The sequence below is a fragment of the Platichthys flesus genome, chromosome 17 (genome assembly GCF_949316205.1).
Source record: "Platichthys flesus chromosome 17, fPlaFle2.1, whole genome shotgun sequence".
Lineage (NCBI taxonomy): Eukaryota > Metazoa > Chordata > Actinopteri > Pleuronectiformes > Pleuronectidae > Platichthys > Platichthys flesus.
Window position 1 is genome coordinate 6,593,215 of NC_084961.1, and position 26,908 is coordinate 6,620,122.

The window sequence follows — 26,908 nt, forward strand, 5'->3', positions numbered from 1 at the left end:
AAGGGATCGCAAAAGTCAACAAAAAAAGACAGTTCTTAAGGTTTCAAATTGTGTCTAATATGCATTTGTGTATTTGCCGAAAGAAACAAGTTCAGGCCAAAGCGTAAATGATAACAAATCCTACAAATTAACACAAAACATTTTGATCAGCTTATTTGATATATACAAATAAATAACAATAATAAACATTGAACTTTCCTCGCAGCTGATTGGCGGGTTTCCCTGAACACACCTTGGCCCTTAATTGGCGACAGGTGACAATCAGCCACCACGTGCAATCAATCGGACTTTCCGACTCCTTCTTAAACCGCTGCGGCGCCACGGGGACTTTATCCGGAGTATCACCGTCTGAGCTTCATCGTTCACGTGGATCTATGGCTGGGCTCGGGGTCGAGCTGTTGGTTGGGCTGGTTGGGCTTCTGCTGCTGTCGGTGCGGGGCTGGGAGCGGATCGACGACACCAAGCTAATCAGTCAGTACGAGGCCGGGCGCTGGACTGATGCTCGTGGCTTTGGTTCAGGAGGTAAACTTTAATGTCACTGTTTCTGCTGCGGTGTGTCTCCACGCTCGGGACGCTCCTCAACCTGCAGACATGTGCTACATCAGCAGGGAAACGGGCAAATCCGTAGGACCTGTATGTACTTGAGATTGTTTTTGAGCAAGGACTTTTAAATTGTCATATTTATCATCATATTTCATTGGAAAGTTGAGTCTTTAAAGGTTCAGTATATATTTAGTGGTATGTTGATGTTGAAAACTTCTCCTACTCCAAATATCAAGGAGAACCAGTGGTAGCCAATTTGGGTTAGGGTTTATTTTGTACAATTGCTGGTGTGATTTAACGTTGGTTAATTGATTTGACTGGTTAGTACTCATGTTTTTTCACTTTACTTCTTACTGTTGTGCAGTCAGATTTTAGCAGCTCCTTTTTTAACTTACCTGGTCTTGTGTTCAAGAAGTTGCATGTTCCTTTTTGTGGTTGGACTGTGACTTACTTTAACTAAATGGACTGGACTTAGAATTGTGTAGCTATTTGTTAAATGTTCAATTGTCAGTGCATACTGGAGCTCGGTGTGCTCTCAGGGGGAATTGGTTGATCAGTCAACTTTAGTGGCTGAATTTTTACTCTTCTAACATATCTACCTGAGAATTCTACATTCGGAAGTTTTTTCTTTCTTGTAGTTTAATAAGAATTGTTTTCATTTACCCTCCAGGTGTCGGCTATGAGGAAGATTTAGAGCCAATTCCTGAAGAAGAAATTCCTGAGGTTGAAGGCGATGCCACCAGTTACATGGATGGTTTTGATGATTTTGGATTCCATGGGGCATATGACGGTCCTGTTTCAACTAACCTGCCCAGCAGTACAGATGATCATTATGAGGAGGAGTTTGTGGAACCCCCACCAAGGAGTTGGACCAGTAGCACCAGTTTGGGCTCTAATGGCCTCGCTGTTGTCTGTACTGAAAATGGCTTTCAAATTACTCTGCAGACAGGGCAGTTAAGTGACGTTAGAGTTTTGGGTAAGAACTTCAATTTTCTGACTTTTAATTTTGATGAATGCTCTCTACTTAAGAATACATTTCCCTCCAGGCTCAACAGACTTGTTGCCTGTCAAGGATGCTCCAGACTCTTGTGGTTATGATTTGAACCCCCTCAGGAATACTCTGACGGTGCCTTTTGGTGGATGCCATGTAAAACATGTAAGTTACTGAAGATTAATTGCTTTTGCCACAAGATGCTTAGAACATGTAGTGCTCCATCTTGTTTTTAACCTAACATTCATAGTCTAATGCAAAAGCTGTATTTTGAAGTCATTTCAGACCGACAGCTATGGACTGGAGTTACTGTATGTCAATGAGTCTGGTCAGACACAAGTTGCTACAGCAAATTGTGAAGAGAGTCTGAAGTTTGAGCCTGGCCTGCGCCGTCGCTCTGACAAACCTAAGGAAAAGTGCTTAACTCCACCTGTTCTACCAGCACAAAGTGAGTGCAAAAATTAGCTGGCACTGAAAAATGGCTGTAATGGCCAAAAATATACCTCCGCTATCAAACTGAGCAAACATAAGATAGCATGTGCCATCAACCGGAGTTAAGAGACTGACTTATTTATAAATTCTTGGGCCACTGAAGCTTAAGTGTCTTGACTTTTCTGTAAGATCATTTTTTAAATGTCTATTGCACTTGTTTCAGATTGTGCAGTCGCTACTGGGGAAAGGGTGTCTTGTGGCGATTCAGGAATCTCTGCGGCAAATTGTGAAAAGCTTGGATGCTGTGTGGATTCTGTTTCATCAGTTTGCTACTATCCACTGGATGGTAAGGATTCTGTTTTCTAAGAAATTCTTTCATTTCAGAAATGGGTATCCTGATAGTTCTGCTCTATATTTTAATTTTAGAGTGCACTGGGGATCAGTACTTTGTGTTTGCCATTCGCTTCGACTCTGCATCCATCCCTGTGGACACCACCAAGCTTGTTATTCCTGGATATCCAAATTGTAAACCAGTCCTTGTTAATGACAAGGTCGCCATCTTCAAGTTTAAAGTTACAGAATGTGGAGCTCGTTCCTTTGTAAGTTGACCCGCCACCATGACTCTTGAATAGTGCTCCTGCTTAAATGTTGTTTGCAGCTGCTTTCAGTGCATTTTAAATGAAGCTGTCCAAAATGACAATAGAACCATCAACACTACTCACCCAGTGCACCCCTTGTGGCAAGAAGTGACTAATATTGCTTCTAAGCTTTACTTTGTGTGCCGCTTTTGCTTAAAATAGGATCCTGTTTCTCAGGTCACTTGATGTAAACACATCCTAGCACTGATTAGTTATCTCAACCGCTGCATGTCTCAAGAACTTTTATTGGTCTTCAAAGATACTTGGTGCTTTAAAAATGCTTTCAGTATATTATACATTCCTGAGAGACCTGATGCCCACCTGAGGAAAAAAATGACTTCTCTTTACAGGTTGTGGGTGACACAAAGATCTACTTGGCTGAGGTGCAAACTTTAGTCACAGCTCTGAACCTCAAGTATGGTGTAATCACAAGAAATGACCCACTGAAGTTAGTCTATACAGTACACGTAACTCTATTGATGCAATTCTATTATATTTACCATCTGTCTTAATGGCATTTTTGGTTTTACACTAACATGCCATTCTTAAACCCCCCTGTCTTTACAGATTCGTGGTTGAGTGCCGCTACAGCCTAGATGGTAGCACTCAGCAGTCACTGGCCAGTGTTGGTTACATGGTCAAGACTCCATCGTCCACGTTGCCATCATCAGTCATTAGCACTGGCTTGTATAGTGTTCAGTTGAGAGTTGCTACAGGTCGGTATTTTTTCGTTACAAAACCAAATACAGTTATCTCTGCTGGAGTAAACGTTTGCTTGTCTGTATAATCCTAACAGATAGCACGTACAAGAGTTACTTGCCCACTTACAACCAACCCTTGCGCCTGCTCCTTGGCAAACCGGTGTATCTTGAACTGCGCCTGAATACTCCACTACCAAAAGCCGTAATTCTCGTCAACTACTGTCTAGCTTACCCTTTCTCTGCAAAGAATGCACTTGTGCTTGTTTATGAAAAGTAAGTGACTGATCCCACTGCATTTTCATTAATATCCTTGCCCTCTGTCCACCTATACATAACTTGTGTTTGCCTCTGTAGATGTGCCAACCCTTTTGACCCCAACTCGTCCATCCTTCAAGTCAGCGACGCTGTCAAATCACGCTACACGAAGCGCTTAGTAGTCACTGCCTTCCAGTTCATGGATCAAACAACAAACAAGTACCTTGACGAAGAAGTGAGTTGAGAACTCTGAGCCAACACTGACTGTCCATGGACATTTAAAGCTAGGAGAATGTATTTAAGGATCTGTACTATTTGCAAATGATCACTTAAGCTTTCAAAATATTTTCTTCTGCAGATTTATTTCATGTGCTCTACAGAAGTTTGTTTTCCATCAGAGGGGACTTGTGTTGAGAAATGCATTTGATGGCAAGGTGAGTCTTAATCTTAAATGTGTCAATTCTATTAAAATGTTGTCTAACTGTTATTTTGCTTCTAGGCACCATATGGATTTGCTGGAACACCTGAGATGAAAAAAATAATAAATACAATATTTTAAATTACTGTAACAGTTGTTGGTGATTTCTTTAATAAATACTTTCTTGTCTTGGACAATGATATATAGACTTTGCTTTTCAATAAAATCTGTTACAGGAAAGGTTAACTGGTAACTTGTTGAAGATTACCTGCATATTGTTAAACTAGTACCTGCTAACTAGTCATGGTGGCATTGATAACAAGTGCAATCACAAACTTTTTGTGACACTGAAAAGGAAGTTTCACTGAATGCAGCGTAACAATAAACATGTATTGTGACAGCATCTTAGACTGTATCTGCCATCTTGGACTGAACATTAGAAGCTTCTGTAGCAAGTTGCCACCTATAAATGTGCTCGGCCATCACATGTCAACTGTCTTCTAGCAAACCTGTAATTGCTAGAAAAATACTTTTGCAATGCATTAGTGTGATAACTGCAATGAAATGAGAAATCCTGTGTTTTATTTTAGCCCATGTAATATGGAGGAGGGCAGGGTTTTATGAACAGCACTACAGCCAGTCACCAGATGGGGATCAAGATGCTTGGCTTTCCACACATTCTGAAATTCCTGGCGCATCCCCACGTAACCTGGAAGTTGTGAGGGTGAATGTCTTTTCTAAATATTAAGAATCAAAAACTGGCCACTCACTCAATAGTCATGTACAACTTGGTGTCTGACCTTATCACATGGCATAAGCAGATTAAACAAATCCCCTGTTTATATAATAGAAGAAAATTAGGTCAAATCGTAAGGTTGGCACACTATTGGATAGGTAAAGCTTCATGTATAAAAAAAATACTTTAGTGATTTAGTTTAAAAAAAAAAAAAGCATTTGTTAGAAATCAGTTTAGGGTGTATTTGGTTCATTATGTGCCAGTGAGTATGTGAATCCTGCTGAGAAGATTGGCCCAAAAATGTGTTGTAAGGATGCAGGTTGACAATGTTGTTGCATTTTAGAAACCAACTGTTAGTTTCAAATCTGTCTTAAACGATTATTATAAAGAGATACCAAGTAGAGTGTCTCTAATTAATTGATAATTTCTGTTCTAAGGGTTTATTTCTTTAATAAACACTTGAGGTAACTTAGTCAGTTGTAAGGATGGGGGGGATCCCGGATCAGTCTATTCTCTGGCTCTTACGTGACGAGGCGTTTACCCACAATTCCCTGCGCCAGGATTACATGTTGGGGATGCTGTGGTGAACCAGTGACTGAACCACAGAGCAGAGCAGCACTTTGTATCCACAGGAGCTGTCAGGTGAGCAGTCACATGTGGACTTCAGCTTCCCGGTGACCAACACAACACGAAGTAAGTCCCGACCATCAGGTGCCATGTTTCCGTATGCGAAAACAGGAGAAGCTAGCTAGCTCTCGCCCAACGCAACCTGAAGTTACTAAACTGTGTCATGTAGTTAGCCTGTCAGCTAACAGACGCGTTTCCCTGCGTCACCCTCAGTTGGATTGAAGATGTGTTGAGTTGGGCTTGTACTTAAACAGATGTTAGGCTACCGGAAGCAAAGAGTGTAGTCAAGCCACAGTGTAACGCTGTTTAATTGTTTATATTCATTCGTATAGGGACAAGTGCATAGCTGCTATAAACTTCTCCCTACACCAATGAGCAGCGTAACATACAAACCTGAACTTAATATTGTACACCCTGCCCCTTTACGAGTTTTTACAAAGCGCCACTATCTTAAAGGCATAATATACACAACTTTGCTGAATTGAATATGTAACAAATACTTTTTGTGCATGTATGAAAAACAATAACACATGCATATGCTAAATATTGTATCCAAAAAGTTGCAATTATACACTATCTTTCTATTGAAAATGCCCTGATGTAGTTAATTTTCAGATTCCGTGCTAATAATGAATTTAACTTATTTAATTAATCGATGTTTGTGGGAGTATATGATTGTGTGAATTATTGAGTGATCCCACTGAGGTTTTTAAATTGGACGTTTTCATACACTGAAAGGATTTTATAAAAGATTTAAAGCTTCAGTGTGTTTCATTAAGGAGAACCTGTGGTATTCTTCATTTGTCATACAAATATATCTAATTTGTCCAGTTTGGAAGACAGTAAAAAAATATGGTGTCCTCCGTAGAGAGGACCCACTCCCGATTTAAATATAAAGTAGTAAAGTGTAAAGGGCCTATTCTAGGGTAAAGAAATCAATATTTTGGTCAATTTAGATGATCACACACTAATGAAAACACAAATAGGATTATTTTATATTCAATTACTGCCAATAGATCCCCTCTACCTCATCTGTTTTTGTGCGATATATGTTTGTATCCCCAGATACATGAATTGAGCCCCCTCCCATATAATGACGTAACTTGTCATCAATTCTATTTGCTGTTGATTGGAAACTACAAGATGCACAAAACAGCAGGCCAGTCAGCTGAGCACTGTTGCAAAATCACACCAGCTCCACTTCCTGATATGGAACTTGCACTTCTGTCCCTCTCCCCACTTACAATGTGTGCATGACTGAGGAGACGGAAAATCCAGCATTGGTCAGCATTTGGCAGGATGGCGTGTTCTTTGTCCTATAAAACGTTGCAGGGTTGAAAGTAGACTCTCACACCCGTTCTGCCTGTTGAACCCTCAGCTCCTCCTGTCGCTGGCAAAGATGGCTCATCTCAAAACGCTTTTCAAGTATGTGGACGAACACCAGGATCTGTATGTGCAGGTAAGCTCATTCTGAAGGAAGTTTTGACACATAAGTTTAATGCAAGATTAATGTTTGATGAGTTACGCTTACAGTCCACTTATCATTGGACTGATAAGAAGTGTCTCCCAACTAGCTCTCGTAACTCAATGCCGTTCTGTTGTGTTTGTCTTTGTTAATAAAGAGCAAAGTAACTCATACATTTTGAGTGAGCTTGGGTTAGATGTGTGAGCCAAATGTGATAAAAGTTGAATGGACCTCAACACATCCCATCAGTCACATGTTAACAGTAACTGCAGTTAAAGTTAATGGAAACCGAAGCTTTGACCAAACCTTACGTTTATGTGAATGTTTTTAATTTCCCTAGCGTCTTGCCGACTGGGTGGCAGTCCAGAGTGTGTCTGCTTGGCCAGAGAAACGTGGGGAGATCAAGAAGATGATGGAAATGGCCGCCAAGGACATCGAGAGACTGGGGGGCACAGTGGAGATGGTGGACAATGGCAAACAGAAGGTGAGTGTGTGCTCTGAACTTGTTCATGCTACTTTTGAAACTGGATTCCGAACAGTGTGCCTAATTCAAAAAAATGCATTCTTTCCAGAAACTTTAACCTCTCCAAAAAAGTAGCTGTATAATATATCAATTGTATTCTACATTTTTTTGACGCAGCTTCCTTCTGGAGAGGAGATCCCCTTGCCTCCTATCGTGCTGGGGCATTTGGGGTCAGACCCTGCTAAGAAGACTGTGTGTATCTACGGCCACCTCGATGTCCAGCCAGCCAGTATTGATGACGGCTGGGATACAGAGCCTTTCACTCTGGTAGAGAAAGATGGTGAGAACAAAATCTTATCAGATGAGTTGGATAAAAATGTACCCTGGAGCTGTTTTGGGAAAATTTGTGAAATGAATTTGTTTGCTGGGCATGTAAGAGGAGATGTGTTGTGAATGACTGCAGGGTTTCCTTTCCCACGCGTCCATGTAATGATTTTCATTTTAGCTAACTTTCAGTATCAAAACTAAAATAAATTCCCTGCAGACAACCGAGGAGCACTGTTAAGTCAAAGTAGTTTGAATTAGGCATAAAATAAAACTTTTTAAAATCACTTTCTCTTACTAATATGATCAAACTTGTTTCTTTTTCAACAGCATTACTGAAATGTTACCTTGAGTTAATTATCCTTTGAGCTTTTATCAGCTTTGTTCTTGTGATCATATCACTGTTTGCATATTTCCAAAGTCCAGCCCAGAGCCATATTCTTAATCATGTCTTATCTGCAGTACTCCCAGATCGAGTTGAACCGGTGCTGTTGTTTTTAAGTAGAAGCAGCAATAGGCTTGTCTTACCAGAGGGCAAAAGGGCTTAAGTGAGATTCTAGATGTAGTAAATATATGACACAACGATTCATGTTTTTTTAGTGCTTTTTTGTATATCTAAATACCATTTTTAATAATTAAGCATAACTAAAGACAAAATTGTCAACCAAATGCCACCCATGCATTGTAAGACTCTACACTGGAATATGAATGCTGCACTGGAATCATTTTAAACTGGGAGTTGTGCTTATCATAAGCTAAACAACACAAAATGAATCAACTGTATGCTGTTTCCTATAAACCCTGTGATCCAGTGTTTTTGTGTCTGCACAACAGCTTCTCTTTTAACCCTTTTCCATCCATACTGATACATTATCATATCACATATAAGTCGCAATCAAATTTTTCAATACATTTTGAGACAACTTTCAAATCCTTCCTTTTTTTGCTTGCTAGATTTTTGGTTCAACTAATATCAATTCCAAATCATCTTGTGTTTTGACTGGTGACAGTCAGCTGATAGAAAGAACAGCAGCCACTTCCTCTTGTCGGCTTCCTGTCTGATGAATTCCTTTCTTACTTGCCAACATGTTTCACTTTCTATTTCTTTTAACTTTGCTCAAACTTTTATAATGTGGAAGCGATCTGCAACTTTTCCTGTACATATTGTGTGGAGCTGTAGATATAATAACCCCAAAGAGGTAATTTCCCAGCAGAGAATATAATGTTGTAGTAGTAATGGATGGATAGATAATCTTTCTTCTCTTTCATTCTGTCAGAGGGCACCTGAGAAAGTAAAAACATGTTACCTGAATCAAGTGTTTATCTCAGACTCAGCTCTACGGGACGAGTCTAGATTTGATCCGTACCTACCTTAACTGTATTTGCCACAGGGAGAGAAGAGGTGAACATTGAGACTGAGAGTAACACAGACTTTTTCTGCAAACAAAGACAATCATTAGAATAATTTGAAAGACGTAACAATCTCAAGTAAAGTCTAAACTAAAATCTTCATTGTCTTTACAGGTAAGCTCTTTGGAAGAGGTTCTACTGACGACAAGGGTCCAGTGTTGGCCTGGTTTAACTGCATTGAGGCCTACCAGAAGATCCAGCAGGTAGATACAAACTTAAACATTTGGATCACACTTTAATTCATGATCATATGGTCGGATTAAGTGATATTAAAGGGGGAAAAATATAGCACAGTGCAAATCTGCAGAAATTAATTATCTCAGCAATGAAGTACAGAACTGGTTTAATAATTAGTTGTTGATCACGTCTGACCCATCGTCGGGAAAGTGGCCAAAGGTCTCTAGACACAATTGTTAATGGTGTTACACATTTTATCAAACCAACACTTAATGATTAATCCAAGTCACATTCCTCAATCGACAAGTGACATGTAAATTTGGTTTTATCAAGTAAAAAATTACACAGGATATGCTTATCTTTCACTCAGCAGCTCCAGTCAACAAATCCACTAGCTATTCTATGATCAATTGATATTGGGATTTAATTGCACAGTTTCAACAGTGGAAAGTGGGGCACAAGAATTTAAGTTGTATGAACAGCTACAAAGAATTCCCTTTACTATAATACCGAGCACAAATTCAATGTCTGCAACTTCTCTTATTTATTAATATCTTTATTGCATTTGTTTTAGCAGAGGCAAAGCCTACAGCATTAATCAAAATACAATATTAAAGTTTAAAAGGTAAAGAGTAAAAATATAAATTAAAACTTCAGCTTACTCTAATCCTACCAAAAGTCTGAATTCTGCTGAAAACTCCAAAATCAGTAAAAGTATTCACAGAATGAGATGTGTAATCCACTGGCTTCTCTCGTTGATGCGATAGTTGACTTTCCCAAATAGTTAAATCCAAGGCAAGCTGTAGATATAATCCGTAGATGGTTTCTCTCTAAGAGAGGAGACTACATTCTCCATCTGTCTGCATCTGGGAAGGGCCTTCGCCGGTCAGCATAACGCCAGAGAAGGAAGCCTCTCTATTTCCCCCAGTTTACCCCTTAAATACCTCTCCCACTCTCTCCTCCCCTTTTCTGCACTGTTCCCAGGTATCATCACAATGATTTAGCAGTTCTGAGAAATTGAGAGTTGTGATAAAACAGTTTATACAATACATACACAGTGTTTGACCGTTATCTATCCTGCCCCACCCTGATATCTACTGCAATTCCCTTTTCTCACAGAATAGTTCCTCTTTCTCCAACGACTTTGACACAGAAGGGCAGAAAGTTAAGGCCCAACATTTTAAGCTCATACAAGCTTGATCAATTTGGCCTTTACATATTATATTTCATTAATTATCTCTTTAACAACTTTACCTCTGGTTATATTTCATTCATTTTAACACAGGTTCTGAACTTTTAAATCACACATGTTTTGTTTTCTTATTAGTTACACTAGTTACTTAACACAGCATGTTATATCTATTGTTTTCTTATTAGTTACACTAGTTACTTAACACAGCATGTTATATGTATTATAATATATAAAAAATTGTAATTTCTGAGGTATCACATTCTGTAGGGCTAATAACACAACCTATAGATTCTATGGTGGAAAAATAATTTGTGATTACATGCTTGGAAGGACATCATCCCGACTATAAACAGAAAATGATGTCCTACAAGGAAGTAATTCAACAACTTTTACAACCAATAACATAAGAGATATAATTAACAGCCAAGTAACATATTGATGATGTAAAGAGAAATTGTAACAGTTAAGTTTATCTCTCCTCATCTTCCAGGAGCTTCCCATCAATATCAAGTTCTGCTTCGAGGGGATGGAGGAGTCTGGATCCGAGGGCCTAGATGAGCTAGTGCTATCTCGAAAAGACACCTTCTTTAAAGACGTGGACTACGTCTGCATCTCCGACAACTACTGGCTGGGCAAGACCAAACCCTGCATCACCTATGGTCTGAGAGGAATCTGCTACTTCTTCATTGAGGTGGAGTCAATTAATGCAATGTTTTAACTTCTACCTACAAAATGTACTGATGCAGCAGAACATCTGTGATTCTGCATTCTGCGAAATTGCGTTTGTATGCAGCACATCACCATAACAGTTTATTCTTATCTTTCAAGGTGAATTGCTGTGAGAAGGACCTGCACTCAGGGGTGTTTGGCGGCTCTGTTCATGAGGCTATGACCGACCTTATTGCACTTATGGGCAAGTGAAGCTGATTATTGAATCATAACCTCATTAACCCATTTGAGTGCGATATTAGAAGCAAACTCGGATCATAAACGAACGCCTCTCTGAACGGTAGCAGTTTTAAACTCTTGCTTGGCACATGTTAAACAGGCTCCCTAGTCAACCGGAAGGGAGAGATTTTGGTTCCTGGGATGAGCGACGACGTGGCCCCTCTGACGGAAGACGAGAAAAAGCTGTATGAGAAAATTGAGTTTGATTTGGATGAGTACTGCAAAGATGTTGGAGTTAAACATCTGCTGCATGAGACAAAGGCAAGGAAATTATTTTTCTCTTCTGTACATTGAGGCACTTCACTGAGGCCATATCCAGATCACAGGTCATAGAAACTGATCAACTATTATAAAGTCACTGATACCCGACGGATCAGCAACTCAAAAGACAAATGATAGACCTGTTTAATCGGTTCACTTCCTGGCTGGAATAAATTCAAGTGCAGTTATATTTCAGAGTATAAATGTTGTACTGATCACCATCAATCTCGAATGTTAGCTACAAATTGGTTGAATGCTAATCGTAGCTAATATGGCTATCAAATATGTTTTTAACTGTCAGACATGTCCCTCCAGATTTTAAATAGGTTTATACGACTTGCAAGCTGGATCGCGGTAGTACAACCGTGATGCGCGTGTGAGATGTCAAAGGGAAATGGCTGACGTATTAATATGGTGTATGCTAAGGTTTATTAATCCTATTTTTTTTTCCCTGCAGGAGAAAATCCTAATGCACCGCTGGAGGTACCCCTCTCTCTCTCTTCATGGGATCGAGGGGGCTTTCTCTGAAGCAGGTGCCAAGACTGTTATCCCCCGCAAGGTCATTGGCAAGTTCTCCATCCGACTCGTCCCTGACATGGACCCCACAGTTGTGGAGAAGAAGGTAGACCATGAAATGGAATGGTGGTGTCTGAAACTAACTCTAATTAAATCCTGTGATAGTTTTTATGTATTAAATATTAGTCCCTGTCAGTGAAATCTTAAAGTTAGTGACTTCACCAATCACCCTGTAACAAACAGATGACTCGCGTGGTTACGCTGTTCTGGATAGAATCATGTATGTTTGCCTTTATTGGTTTCACTGATATTCCTTCCTTTTATTTTCAAGGTTATCGACCATCTGAAGAAGACATTTGCTGAAACGGGATCCCCAAACAAACTCAATGTATACATGGGCCATGGAGCCAAGGCCTGGGTCTCTGACTTCAACCATCCGCACTACATGGCTGGTCGAAAAGCCATGAAGACAGGTACAAAGACTTAGTCACCAGAAGTCATACGGCCCAGGAGGGATTTTCAATTGACTAGATTAGTATTCTAACCTCCATATCATCCTCCTTGCTGTGCCGTAGTCTTTGGTGTGGAGCCGGACCTGACCCGTGAGGGTGGAAGCATCCCCGTCACCCTGACCTTCCAGGAGGCCACAGGGCGTAACGTCATGCTGCTTCCGATTGGATCCGCCGATGATGGAGCTCACTCCCAGAATGAGAAACTCAACAGGTATCACAGTGCAGTCTAGTTTACTTTCACACCCACACCTCTCAAGCTAAGAAAAGCTCACTGGAAAATAAATGGTAATGATCAGGCCAAAGAAAACATTATGTAAGGCGTGTTTTTAGTAAGTTGTTGTTATGGTGTTCCACCCAAGTTAGAGATGTGTCTGTTCTATTGCAGCTTGTATTAAACAACTATTCACTGTCTAAAATAGCTCATCACTATTTTATGTTTCACTTTCAGATCAAACTACATTCAGGGAACAAAAATGCTGGGTGCATACTTCCATGAGGTCTCTCAGCTGGATTGAAGTCCTGTCTCACCATGAAAAATTTAAAAGAATGTCCATCCCCCCTATCAGAGCTGTAAAACTTGGTGGTATGATTAACCTTCCCCAGTTTACGTTTTGTACACACTGCCTCCTTATAATAAAAGTGATTCTTTGTTACTGTTGTCTTGTTTCTTTATCACCTCGATAGGGTTTTCCTTAAATGATTAACTTCAATTACCTTCTCACAATGTCACAGGATTTAGTCTCAGGTTAAAAAAGGAGAAGATGTGCACACACACGTTACCAGTGAGTGAAGCGCTGTCTGGTTTGAATTGTGAAAACGTGAATGATGCATATGAGTTGCAGCGTTTTTACTTTCTAAGGTTCAAGGTTTTATGGAGGAATGAATCAGATGCGGGAGCTGATGAAAGGCTGAGGCAGAATGAAACTGAGAGATGGCAAACACAGGAGTAGGATTCGTGATCGACAGCCGCTGATGATCGGTGCTACAGCTTTGAAGTGGAGAAAAATAAAGATTTGAATTTATTCGCACTTCCGTCAACAGCTTGAGAGGTCACGGGGAGCGGCTCCTGTGGAAGTTGAACCAGAATGATGTGAAAAGGAAGCTACTTGTTAGAATATGAGATGTTAATGGCTTCACTCATGTGTATCATGTACCAGGCAAACAAAAAAGTCAATAGGTGCAATTTGAAAAATGTAACAGGGAGACTGCTATTTTGCATTTAGTTGTCATTTTGGCCATATTCCACATGTTTACTTTGAGCTACTTGTACCAGGGCCTACATCAGATCAACTTCAAATTGAGATGAGTGTCATAACAAGATGGAGATACAAACTAACTCAAGGATCATCATTAAGAAAAACCGTTGTATATTTGACAGTACAATTGTACATTGATCTACATTAATGTTTGGCTTCATTCAAGTTCTATACATGTTATTGTATTGTACTGCTGTTCTCTTTCTTTTATGTTATTTATTATAAGATGCATGATTATAATGAGGTATCTGCCCCCCCCTCCCGAAATCCATATCGTTCAGGCTTGAGTATTTACAAGATTAAACAGTATGGAATGTACTCTAGTAGAGTATGTAATGCACTATGGTACAAGTACTGTGGTATCTAACTAATATACCATAGTGTGTACCATAATGTGCACCATAGTATTGTTAAAAGCTAGGGTGGATCATGTGCATTATAAATAGTATAAAGCGGGTTTTTTCTAAAAACAAAAACATGCACCATCAGAATAATTTCTCTTTCACCTTTAATTTGTGAACTTCAAGCAGAAAGAGCATTGTGGGATTTTTCTTCAGCCTCTCCCTTTAATAAAGGAGGCGGGAGGACGTGATACCGACTTTTGCGTACAAATTAAATAATGATAAATAACGGAAACATCCATAGATGTCATCATCAGATCTTAAATCAGCTCTGGCGTCTTCATATCGATCAGTCTGTGGTGTTATCAAACAATCAACAATCACAGTTTGTCAACGAACTGCGTGTTTTGGAGAGAACCTGGCAACACGGTCTGTGACGACACCGGCGCGGGAAGATCGTAAACATCACAAAGCGGAAGTGGCTCCTCACTGAAGTTTCCGGCGCTTATTATGAATTAAAAAACGGGTCTGTTGACGGCGCTGTGACTTTTAGTAGAGAGAAAAGAAGCTGCGTTAAGTCACAGCTTCTAAAACATTAATGTCTAAGATGTAAAAACAACAACAACACGAACAGGGACCTTGTTAGCCCTCGTGTTGATGCAACGGCCGCCTGAAGCCTCAGATTCTACAGGAACGTGTTCAAACACAAGGGAGAGGTTAAAGCTGACAGGTAGACATCAGGAGTATTTCACATCCAACCCGGAGACAGCATGGGTCGTTACAACGAGCTGAAGCTGCTGCTGAAGAACTGGGAGCAGGAGTTCGTCCAGCAGCACCAGAGGAAACCCACCAAGGTGATTTCCACTATAGACTGTATTTACATGTGTGTAATGTCAGTGTATTCACATATAAACATGTCTCTTCTCTGCTGCAGATAGTGTCAGGGACTGTCTTCCTCTGCCCGTGACTGTAAAGCACTGGGCCTCCACTCCAGTGGCTTTCAATAAGATTTATAATCTGACTTGTCTTAGTTTGATCAAATCAAATAGACTTCATTGACCCAATGGGGAAATGTGTCTTAGGTTAAAGTGCTTCAGCAGCTGCAGAACAGTACATTGTACAACAAAGAGTAACTGAGGACATATAATACAGCAGAATAAAAGTGAGCTAAAAACACAGAAACTAAACTAACTAAACTAACTAAACATAAACTGGTATTAAAACCCCAAAACAGTGTGCCAGACAAAGAGCAAAGGTCATTGAGATACATGTCTCAATCCAGATGTTTCCTTATTGAGTTGTGGGATGAAAGTTGGTTTGGCCCGTATCCTCTGCCTGAAGGTAACAGGTCAAATTTAGACAACAGAAATTTTACTTTAAAAAATCTGTGAATTTGTTAATTTATAGCACTTCATCAAATTACACTTTTACTTACAGCAGTACAAGTACAGTACAACACCGTATTGAAATATTGGCTTAAAAAATACAATTGAACAATAAAATTATACTAGAAATAAAGCATACAATGTAAATAATAGAAAAACTACGGAAGCATATTTACATTCAAATGAATTTCTTGGGGAACAATAATCAAACGTGAATTTCAAAACCGCTGTTTTTCAGGAGGACATTGATCAATCTCCAGAAGAGACCAGGAGTGAGTGCTGACCTTACATTTGCATTATAACATTTATTTTCGTTGAACCTAGCATGTCATTCAACTGCCGCTTAAATCCTCTGCTCAGAGACAGAAGATAATCACTCTGTGTGTGTGTGTGTGTGTGTCTGTGTTTTCAGAACTCTATAAAGAATATCGCGATTTGAAACTGGCCAAAGAGAACAGCGGTGGTGATGCAGCGAGCGAACGCAATGAACAGTGTAAAACTACAGCTGAGGTTAGTGCAAGGAGTATTTGTGTCACATATTATTTTTATTCAAACTAGAACTATTTACTTGGCAGAAGTTATACTACAAAATATTGTCTAATTTGTTTACTGTCATTGTTTGTGTGTCGTCTGTTCATTCAGAAGTCCGACTGCTGGGGTGCTCATCTGAATCGCAGTATGATGCCCGTGTCTAGTCCCAAACTGACATCTGAGGACCGGGATAATCTCATGGCCTCATCCCAATATTACGGGCTAAAGCTCAAACAGAACTTGGCTGAACTCAGTAAGGTAAGACACACAACAACACAACAGGATTTGCTGAACCAAAATAGAGATTAAGAGTTCATGGCAACAGTAAATTTAGTTTTAGTACCAATGTAATGATTTCATGTTGTTATTCCAGGAGAAACCCGTCTCCCTGAGGAGATCAGTCCTTCCTGGTCGAATTCCTCTGAACTTATTAAAGAGTCGACAGAGTGGTCCAACATGCAGCCCTGTTGCTGCTGCTGTCACTGACAAGGGAAAATTCACTGACCCTGAATCCAGCCCCTTTTCACCGAGGTAATGCAATTAAAGTTATTCAATGGAAGCCCGATATTTTATCACTGCATTATTAAAGATGTATAACCAAATGAGGAGTGCATTGCAATTTGTCTTTAAATAATCATGATTAATATTATTGTAATATTATAGTAGTATTTTTGATGATAAGTGTAAATCTCTGTCTTAATTAGTATAAATATTTTTTGAAACTTTACCATATTGTAAATTGCAGAATTTCATGAATTCTCGAGCCCAGCTATAACACCATTTTTTTATTTAATTGCATTTCCGCTTTCATTTTAACCGAACAGCCTGTAAACTAGTTTTGTGTGAATCCTTCTTTGTTCACAGAAGAGTAAAGACTTGCTTGGGGTCTCTGGCGTCAAAGATTGAACAATCAGAGGAAACCGAGGAGCCGTTCAAACCTTTTGAACTTGTAAAAGAGTTTAGTGATGAACCTTCAGATGCAGCTAATAGTGGTAGCATGACTAAAATAGTTAGTATAAGTAGTAGTGTTAGTACCAGCTCAGTACTTAGCTCACAAAATCAAAATGTCTCTAGTCCTCGTCCCTCTTCAGCCAGATCTTCTGCCTTGTTGTTGTCGTTGTCTCCTCCACGTCACAAAGAAACCTCAGGAGAAAGCTTTAGAACACCAGGAAAGTTAAACATCACTATTGGAGCTTCAGACAAAGGATCTATTTCTGAAACATCAGGAACTCCACGTCGCCAGTTTCTTGGAGGTTTCAGAGGGGGAATGTCAGCTAATGGCACCGAAGGAAGGCCCTCTCCTGTCAGCAGGCTGAGTTCTGTTGACACCAAGTGGCTGGAGAGGTGTCAGGTGTTTGGGGAGATCGGGGCAGAGGAGAGGCCTGCAGCGGGCAACCAGGAGGTACAGGCAGAGAGGAAAGAAGAGAGGGAACCACAAGGAGAAATGCAAGGAGGTGAAAGAGTAGACAAAGGAGAAATAGCTGCAGACGGAGAAAGAGGAGAGGCGATAGATCCGGTAAGAGATGAAGGCATTAAGAGCATTAATGGTGATGAAATAGGTCCAAAAGCTGCTCGACAACCCTCCAAAAAAGGCAAAGGAGGAGAGGAAGAAAAAAAGACAAAGAAAAGAGATGAGGAAATGCAAAGAGAGCCGACACCACCTCCAACACTAGAAGATGAGGGTGAGACTAGTCCCAAGGCCAAAGAGACGAAGAAGAGAGGGAGGAAGAGGCAGAGAGAGGGAGAGGGAGACGACACAGAGGGAGGAGTGAAAAAGAAGAGGAGTGTGAAAAAGAAAGAGGAGAGCTCTGATTTGAACCCCAGCCCATCTCGAGAAGGAGGGAAAAAAAGGAGAACCAAGAAAAAGGTAGAGGAAGATGGAGAGGAGGAAGAGAAACCAATCAAGGAACCCCAAAAAGTAGGGAGCTAAATTAATGTTTATCATGGAGCATATTGTTGTGACATATCATTTTTGTACTAATTCATTAAATGATAATAAATGGATATGGTCTTTTTCTCATCAAGGCGCCCCAGGAGAACTTGATGGGGGAAATAGATGAGGAATTTCTGACCAAGAGAATGTGTCAGAGTCAGCCTGTGAAACCCAAGTAAGATCACACATGACCACGTGCTGCAAAATGGTGACGCAGCATGATTATCTGCAGCCTGTAGAAAAATGATTTTTGTTTTACTCTGACAGAGGCGTGAAAGGTGGAGAGGGTAACTTTGTGAAGATAAACCTGAAGAAGAAATCCCATGTCAAAGGTTACGCACTCAGAGGGCTCGGTCTACGCAAACAGGTACACATAACAGGTGTTTTTGTGTGTGCGTGCACAATTGTCCCACACGTCGATGTGTGTTTAGATAAGATATCTTGTTCTCTTGGTGTCATGAATCTGTGGTGTATGTTTCAGATGTACATGCAGAAGTTCCAGCTGAAAGGTGAACGTTTCGGTGGAGGTGCAGGGTTTGGCAGAGGAGGGAGAGGAGGCTTTAGAGGGGGGAGAGGAGGGGGGTTCAGTCGCCAGACCGACACCTGCTACAAGTGCAATGGGACTGGACACTGGGCCATGGACTGCAAAGGACCAGGTAACAATGGCAGCTTTCACACATGACAACTTACCAAGGTATTTGCATGAGGGCAGTGTCCTCAACAACTTTGTGCACTGACGAAACATTAAATACCTCTGAATTCTGTTGTGTAGCTGCCCCCCCTCCTATTCCTGTGGACGATGTGGTTGCAGAGGAGCCGTTTGAACTTCCAACTCTGGAGGAGGTGGCCAGGGCAACTGGAACCCTGCAACCTCAGTCGCTTGGTACGTCCTGAACTTTGTTGAGCCTGTTGCTTCATCTATATAAATAATTTATACAGTTTGTCCAGGTTTGTTGTTTTCTTAACATAAATTCTTGCAAACTTTTGAAAAACACTGCTACAAACACAAGACATTTTAGTCCCAATATCACACATACTTTTGTTATGTTTGTGTGAATCCTGGTGTGTGTGTGTTGCAGGGTCATCCCCCAGTGTCAAAGAGGACCAACCGCACCAGGACAGTGAAGCGGATCCTAAGCATAAAGAGGACGTGTTGTTGGAAGTGATCCGTCCTGATTATGAGCGGCCTGTTGCTCCTCCACCGATGGAACCGCTCTATCCCCTCACAGAGGATGGAAAAGTTCAGGGTAAACACACGTAACTCCTCTATATTATATTACACGTTAAATAGAAATAAAATGATTTTCTCAAAGGTTAACTGTATCTGTGCACATGTGTTCAGCGACACCTGCTGATGTGCATGCGGCTCTGAAAGAACTCGGCTATGACTCGTTCAGACCAGGACAGGAGGAGGCCATCATGAGGATCCTGTCAGGTACAACTCACACAACACAGACCAGCTCTGTTTATAGTTTATCTGTGTACCTATCACCTGTATTAATGTAAGTCTCTCTCTGCTCTATGTCTTTAGGTCTCTCTACCCTGGTAGTGTTGTCAACAGGAATGGGTAAATCATTGTGCTATCAGCTTCCAGCGTACCTCTACGCTCAGAGGTCAAAATCCATCACACTGGTCATCTCACCTCTCGTCTCACTCATGGATGATCAGGTAAGAAATAGACTTTTTCTTAATTCACAGATTAGGGCAAATTTAATAATTTAACAGTGATGCAGTTGACACTCACTTCATGTGTGTTTCCAGGTGTCTGGTCTGCCCGCCAGTCTGAAGGCCGCCTGTATCCACTCCAACATGTCCATGAAACAGAGGGAAGCTGCCATAGAAAAGGTAATGCACATAAGGAACCTCCACAGCTGAGAAGCAAGAGTTTTCGTGTCAACTGTGTATGAAGATTCTTGATAAACTCACAAACAGGTCTTAATAGAAGGTCTAAGCCATTACATTGACATCTAGTGTTATTCTCTTTACTGCACAGTGTAGTTGTGAGTGTCAATCACTGTCGTTAATGTCAACTCATCACAAGATGAAGTTCGCCCAGTTATCATCCATGTTTTTTGATATGCAGTTGTGCAGTTTTTTGACAGTACAGTGCAGCTGTGTGAAATCTTGGCCTGAGTGTGAACCCTGATACATTCTTCTCTGTTTCTCCAGGTGAAGTCCGGCCAGGTGTGTTTGTTGCTCCTCTCACCGGAGGCTCTGGTTGGTGGAGGTCGTTCAGGTACAGGGTGTCTACCCTCTGCTCAGGACCTCCCTCCTGTGGCCTTCGCCTGTATAGACGAAGCTCACTGTGTTTCTGAGTGGTCACACAACTTCAGACCGTGTTACCTGAGGCTGTGTAAGGTGGGTGCATGTTGGTGTGTGTTTGTTTGTCTGTTTGTTTAGGTTGCTAGACTGCAGGTTGAGCCATATTTCAGGTCTTAGAACAGCTTCAGCTAATTTAAGGGTAAAACAACATCTGAATAGTACAATACAATGCACTGAAGTATTTAAACGTACATGTGATAACAATAATATTATTTCAAGTTAGTCACCAAATTAAGGTAGAGATTTTTCAAGAAAATATATTAATAACCCAATTCCAGCACATCTGTAAGGGATAATTTCTGGTTGATTTATATTCTTACTACTTAATCCCTGCACTTGTGTGATGAGCGTCATAGGCAGGTTTGTGATTTTTGTATATTTTCAGGTACTAAGGGAGCGTTTGGGAGTAAAGTGCTTGCTGGGACTCACTGCAACGGCCACTCAATCTACTGCTGTGGACATCGCTATGCATCTGGACATCACCGATCCGGAGGGTATCGCAGTCCGATCTGCAGCAGTGCCCAACAACCTGTATCTGTCTGTGTCCATGGATAGAGACAAGGATCAGGTGGGATGATTTGCATTTTGGCCGAGGACTCCATCTTCGTGTCTGTTGTGTATTTAATTTGTTAACTCTGCCTGTTCGCCTTTTCTTTATTTATATTTGAAGTCTTTAGTGGCCTTGTTGAAAGGCGACCGCTTTGGTTGTCTGGACTCCATCATCGTCTACTGCACCAGGAGAGAGGAGACTGCTCGTGTGTCTGCGCTGCTCAGGACCTGCCTGCAGGGGGTGCTGCTGAAAGAAAACAAACAAAGCAGCAGCAGCCAGACACAAACCAACCCTGCAGCACAGAGGAAGAAAGACCTGGGTAAGAGCCATTTGTATTTCAATTCATTTTTTGGTCATTAAAACTAAGAGAGAAAAATGTTTGAGCAAAGGTTTAGGATAGAGATTAATAACATCAGCCCAAAACATAATTTAATCCATTTAAAATCTGTGACCGTCTCTTGTTTTCTCTCTATCCCGTCTGTATTCAGCAAGGAAGAAGATACGTAAGCCGCTGAAGTGGCAGGCCGAGACGTACCACGCCGGCCTGTCAGGCTCTGAGCGCCGTCGTGTCCAGAACAACTTCATGTGCGGGGAACTTAGACTGGTGGTGGCCACTGTTGCTTTTGGCATGGGCCTCGATAAATCTGATGTTCGTGGAATCATCCACTACAACATGCCAAAGGTGGGTTGTTACCGAATCAGTGGCTCTTCAAACTTTGTCGCTAAAAACAAAAATAGAGCGTAGATAGAGATTTTAAATGGTGCTTGTCACAAACTTGGAAAATAACCAAAAGCTATAAAATCAAATAGTTTCCATTTCCAATGAAAAACCTAAATTCTGGAGCAACTACTGAACTCATTGTTTTCTAGACAGTTTGTTTGCTTTACTTTTTAACAATTAACTCCATAAATACAGAATTTAGTTTTCCATGTCCCGTCTACATCAACATTCCCTGACTGGTCCTTGTTTTTCCAGAGCTTTGAGAGCTACGTGCAGGAGATTGGGAGGGCAGGGAGAGACGGAGAACCGGCCCACTGTCACCTCTTCCTGGACCCTGAGGTGAGAATTAAATGATTCAGTTAGGAAGGGGTCTCTTAATCTTCTCTCTTTTTATTTACGTACGTATAAATCGATTCACTGATTCGCCTGTGTGTTTGTGAAGGGTGGAGACCTCCATGAGCTCCGTCGTCACATCTATGCAGACACAGTGGACCACTACACAGTGAAGAGGCTGGTCCAGAAAGTGTTCCCTCCATGTAAATGTAAACAAATACACCAGAAACAACAGGCGCTCATCAAGGTAACTCCCCCTTTTACATCTACATGTGTGTGTTTGTGGTCTAAATGTGTTTCCAATAAGTGTTAAATCCATTCAACTAAAGCTTTCTGTAAAGTCACATGGTGCATCTCTCTGACTGTGTAGGACATTGATGACTCAGATCTGTTGGAGATGATGGATGTGTGTGATCAGGAAATCAACGTGAACCCTCCTACTCAGCAGGACATAGAAGAGACGGACCAAACAAAACCTGCTGCTGCACAGGTTTATTCAATTTAATGTTTTGTCCTTGTTTTTCACCATTTCAGCCCCAATGAAAGACAATAACATGGCTGAACCTGAAGTTAACATTTTGATCACAAGACCTTGTTTTCACTTTAAGGAGATGTCACATCCCGTTCCGTTACCAATCCAGGAAGACGGAGATGAAGGAAAGGAAAAGGAGGAGCGCAAAGAGGAGCAGGCAGTAAAAGATGAGGGAGCTGAAGCTTTGTGTGTGGAGGGGAAGGCAGCCGGCGATGGGCTGAAAGAAGACAGAGGAGAGACCAGGGATTGGCCCCAAGAGCGAGTGTGTCACACACACGAGAGAGCGATTCCCATCCAACAGACTGTGGAGGCTCTGGACATCACAGAGGAAGGTGAGTAGAAACACACAAGAGTATGTACAAGAAGCAAAGATAAAAATAAATAGTATAGTCGATAGAACAGAGTATTAATTTATTAATTTTTATTTTAATTAAATACTTAGAATACTTGACGCACGAAACCCAGATTCAGCCCTAAAAAGATGAGTTAAAAACTCACAGGACAAACTTTCCTAACAAGTGGAGTAAAACCTAATTGTTGAAGCTGTTTCTGTCTCTCTGTGTGTGTGTGTGTGTGTGTGTGTGTGTGTGTGTCTGTCAGGTGTGGAAACTCTGCTCTGTTATCTGGAGCTGCATCCTCAGCGCTTCGTGGAACTCCTCCACCCCACCCTGTCTGTGTGTAAAGTCAGCTGCTATGATGGACCGAGACACCTCCAGAAAATCACAAAAATGTATGAAATGCTAAGAGATTCTGTTTCACTAAATTTCACAGTGTGAATAATAGGTTGAAATCAAGTCAGCTTGAATTAACTTCTCTTTATTTCTTCTCCACAGCTGTCCTCCGGTCGCGGTGGTTCTGGCCAGAAGGCGGATGGCGGGCCAGAGAGTGGAGTCATGTGATCAGCTGGAGTTTGACGTGGTGGAGGTAGCGGACACTATGGGATGGCAGCTTCCTGTTGTGAAGAGGGGACTCAGGCAGCTGCAGTGGAGCACCAGCAAGGGTGTGTTTTTGAGCTATTAAAAAACATTCACATATTTTTCCTGCAGAGTTTCATCATAAATGTTTGTTTTACAGCTGGCGGGCGTAGCGGCATCCACGTGGAGTTCTCCTCTCCGTCCTTCTACTTCCGCTCCTTCGGTGACCTGAGCGACGAGGAGATGGACAGAGTTTGTCAGTTCCTCTATAATCGAGTGCAGGACCAAGAGACGACGCAGCTCTACCAGCTGACTGCCTGTTTTAAGGCCTTCAAGAGGTAAACACTGTTTTACAATTACCTAAACTTAAAATTAAATTGTTTTCAGATCTTTTTATGGGATGTTTGTGCTGGCAGTTGTCTTGGATGGTTACGGTTTAGTCTGTTCTTTGACTGATCTGTTTTAATTTGGTAAATCCCACCTATCTATCACTTAAGTCCCTTGATTGACATATGTTTCTGTGTGTGTGTGCACTTTGTCGCAGTGTTGCCTTCAAGAGCGTCATGTCCTGTGTAGATGATTTGGATGCAGAACGCAGTCTGAAGCTGAAAAGCCTCCTCTCTGAATACTTTGAAAAGCGGCGAGACCGAGAGCACACGCTCAAAACACTGGCGATCGAAGAGCTCGACAAATACAAAGTAAAAACACACAGGACAGACATATCCACCGTTTGAGCTGAATTTGTGTCCTAGATGCTCTGAGTATTCTGGTTTACTTGTTGATTTGTCTTTTTAGCTGTTGGACTGGGAAAATCAGATCCGAGCGGACATCAGAAGTTTCCTCAACAACCGGAGCGACGAGAAGTTTTCTGGAAGAGCTGTTGCCAGAATCCTCCATGGCATAGGTGAGAGCACACGGACATATACTTCTGACATAAAAAGGGATTCAGACGTACTTTTCCACAAGTAGCGCCGGTGCTACCAACTTTCTCAGTTGGCTGCAAATTTACCTGATTTTGTTTCACCTTGTTATGAAATTGGTGAATGTTTAATTTTTACCCACTGAGCAAATACTCTCATCTAACCACTGAAAAGCAGACCACTGGTTTAACCTTACCTGATCCAATGAATCCACCACAGGAACTCTGGACCTCTAGAGGGCACTATAGGACTAATGAGAAATAATAGACATTGACATTCTTATAGTAGAATTGAGCTCTGATTAGAGGATATTGAAAAAAATAAACTGGGTCCTAAGATTATATCGTCTCATTAAGAAAACATTTATTTAAAAAATTGACGATACACAACCACCATCACACATGTTCACTGGTTTCCCTATCAATCCGTCCCATACACACACAAACTCAGTCGCTCTGTCTCACCTGGTGCAGACTTTCCCAAACTTCACTGTCCATTCTTAACTGATAATACGTTAAACTAAGAAGGTTTGGTCACATCCCCACTGGCCTTTACCACGTCTCAGAGGATTAAACAGGCTGAATGACCGGATTGTGAAACTGAAGACATCTCCCTGAAATATCACTATAACTCACTTATTTATCACCACCTTCTAAAATGTACAAATATTTGTAGTTTTGTGCAATTTTTGAGGATCTGTGTAGAATGAGGAAGAATTCATTCAGGTCTTGAACAGCTTCTTTTGTTTATTTTATGGCAAACCGAAGGTGTGCAGGTATGTGTGAAAAAGAAAGAAGCTCATTGTTATGTAATATTGTGTCATGAAGGTGGAAAGGGACCAACAAAGTTAACCTTGCCCGTATCTCCCTGGATTGTCAGTAAGGATGAGTCAGGGGTAACCACACAATTCCTGCCCAGTTGTGCATTTACCTGTGAATAATATATATACCTAAAGAAACGACTTAACACTAACTTGAGCTGAACTCTGTTTCTCAGGCAGTCCGTGCTATCCTGCCTTGACCTACGGCCGAGACAGACGTTACTGGAGGAAGTACATTCAGTTCGACTTCAACCAGCTCATCAGACTGGCCATTCAGGAAATCATCCAGTTCAAGTAACTGACCAGAAATGCACAGAAACGCATACTGAGAATGCAAAAACACAGACGTGCACTTTCACACAGCTTTGTTTTGGATCAATTCTGCCATAAAACACCTTGACACCATCTTGATGGATCATTTAACTCCCGATGTTTTCTGTGTTTTTGTACACACGTTTAAGTTTTTCTGTGTGATTTGTAATTAAATAAAATATATTTTTCTAGATTGGTTGTGCTGTGACATTCATTTAATGTAGGAAAATCTCTTTAGGAACCTGGTAGGCTGAGAAGGAGTTTATTTAGTTTAGTTTTAATGTAAAAACTTAAATCCTCAGAGATGGGGGAAACGTCCTGACCTAGAAATTAACTGATATGAGGAAGTAAAAATAGAAGAGCGAAAACAAAGTGAGATTTGTCCTCCCACCACGTCCCTGTGTCAATATAACTGTTGACTCAAGAAGTAAGACACATTCGATAAGAATACTAATATTGAGTTGTATTGACAGGAACAATTTATGACACTTGCTTAGTAAAATAAAAAGAGCCTCTTATGACGATTCCCTCTCTAAAGTCAGTTTCAGAATTTTCCTTTGTCTCAGCTTTTGTTCAACAGTTTCTCCACTGCAGCAGCAGACATGGACCTTGTGAGTCATAAACTTTAACAATACGAGGTTTATCTCTCATGTTGCTGTAAAGGCCTGTGTAGTGAAAGTAAGCACATCTGTTTATGACTGTTAAGTTAGGACTGCTTGACCTGATCTAGAAAGGGTTTAGACCTATTGGGAAATTACTACCGAGATAAGAAGATCGGCACCTCTGATGTTTCTATGTTATATATAAAGACACAGCTAGAAGCCGCTTAGCGATGGGGGGGGGGGGGTAGACTAAGCTAACTGTCTCCTTGCCGCTTCAAGTTCACTGCACAGACATGAGGGTGGTATTTCTCAGTTGACTCTCAACCAGCAAATGAAACACCACCATCGCAACATTAGGGATTGAAACCAGCAGGGCTGCTGCGTGGCTGAGGCGGCAGCCGGTCCAGCTCTCCTTACTGTGGACTCTGGCTTTTACATATCTGCTTTGACTCTGACATAATGTCATAAAATGTCAAGAAGTCTGTCCACTGAGGGCAAAGGTGTCGTCTTTCCAACAATTATAAATATTTGTGGAGGAGTTCATTTGAACCAGGGTGCTGCAGCGGGGCTTTTTTAAAACATCCATGACAAAAGCAATGTTAAAAATCTGTTACGGTTTTATGGGCGACACTATAACTCGGCTTATTTACTTTCTTGTGATAATATAAATATCTCTGAGGGTGAACCGGGGGGGCTATTGACTTTCCCTGAACCGTTAACGAAAGAAGGTCAGTGACGGTGATCGATGTGCAAACAGCCACTCCTGGGGAATGTTTATTATTGAACAAGCCTGAGCCTTTAGCAGAATAGATTTGGTCTAAATGTGA

General features: G+C 41.1%; 3 protein-coding genes across 3 annotated transcripts; all 3 read left to right on the plus strand.

The window, feature by feature from the left end:
• The first annotated feature begins 318 nt into the window (after nt 1–318).
• Nucleotides 319–4,124, plus strand: LOC133972452 (zona pellucida sperm-binding protein 4-like). The gene is made up of 12 exons (XM_062409920.1): nt 319–522; nt 1,214–1,519; nt 1,590–1,699; nt 1,811–1,982; nt 2,190–2,312; nt 2,393–2,565; nt 2,955–3,052; nt 3,172–3,320; nt 3,401–3,578; nt 3,660–3,795; nt 3,919–3,994; nt 4,060–4,124. The coding sequence occupies exons 1-11, from the start codon at nt 375–377 to the stop codon at nt 3,985–3,987; spliced, it is 1,662 nt and encodes a 553-aa protein (XP_062265904.1). The 5' UTR covers nt 319–374; the 3' UTR covers nt 3,988–3,994; nt 4,060–4,124.
• A 1,145-nt stretch (nt 4,125–5,269) lies between these two features.
• Nucleotides 5,270–13,262, plus strand: cndp2 (carnosine dipeptidase 2). The gene is made up of 12 exons (XM_062409921.1): nt 5,270–5,407; nt 6,720–6,800; nt 7,147–7,290; nt 7,447–7,609; nt 9,118–9,206; nt 10,863–11,063; nt 11,201–11,285; nt 11,421–11,581; nt 12,039–12,203; nt 12,429–12,570; nt 12,673–12,820; nt 13,058–13,262. Exons 2-12 carry the CDS (start codon nt 6,741–6,743, stop codon nt 13,122–13,124), a joined length of 1,425 nt encoding a protein of 474 aa, XP_062265905.1. The 5' UTR covers nt 5,270–5,407; nt 6,720–6,740; the 3' UTR covers nt 13,125–13,262.
• A 1,480-nt stretch (nt 13,263–14,742) lies between these two features.
• On the plus strand, nt 14,743–25,670 carry recql4 (RecQ helicase-like 4). The gene is made up of 28 exons (XM_062410624.1): nt 14,743–15,060; nt 15,830–15,863; nt 16,004–16,101; nt 16,234–16,380; nt 16,496–16,653; nt 16,987–18,040; nt 18,148–18,230; nt 18,323–18,422; nt 18,537–18,711; nt 18,828–18,938; nt 19,135–19,302; nt 19,398–19,490; nt 19,587–19,723; nt 19,817–19,900; nt 20,225–20,413; nt 20,763–20,945; nt 21,048–21,246; nt 21,416–21,609; nt 21,904–21,987; nt 22,091–22,228; nt 22,352–22,471; nt 22,590–22,845; nt 23,114–23,243; nt 23,347–23,513; nt 23,588–23,765; nt 23,972–24,125; nt 24,223–24,331; nt 25,344–25,670. The coding sequence occupies exons 1-28, from the start codon at nt 14,977–14,979 to the stop codon at nt 25,463–25,465; spliced, it is 4,749 nt and encodes a 1,582-aa protein (XP_062266608.1). The 5' UTR covers nt 14,743–14,976; the 3' UTR covers nt 25,466–25,670.
• Nucleotides 25,671–26,908: the final 1,238 nt, after the last annotated feature.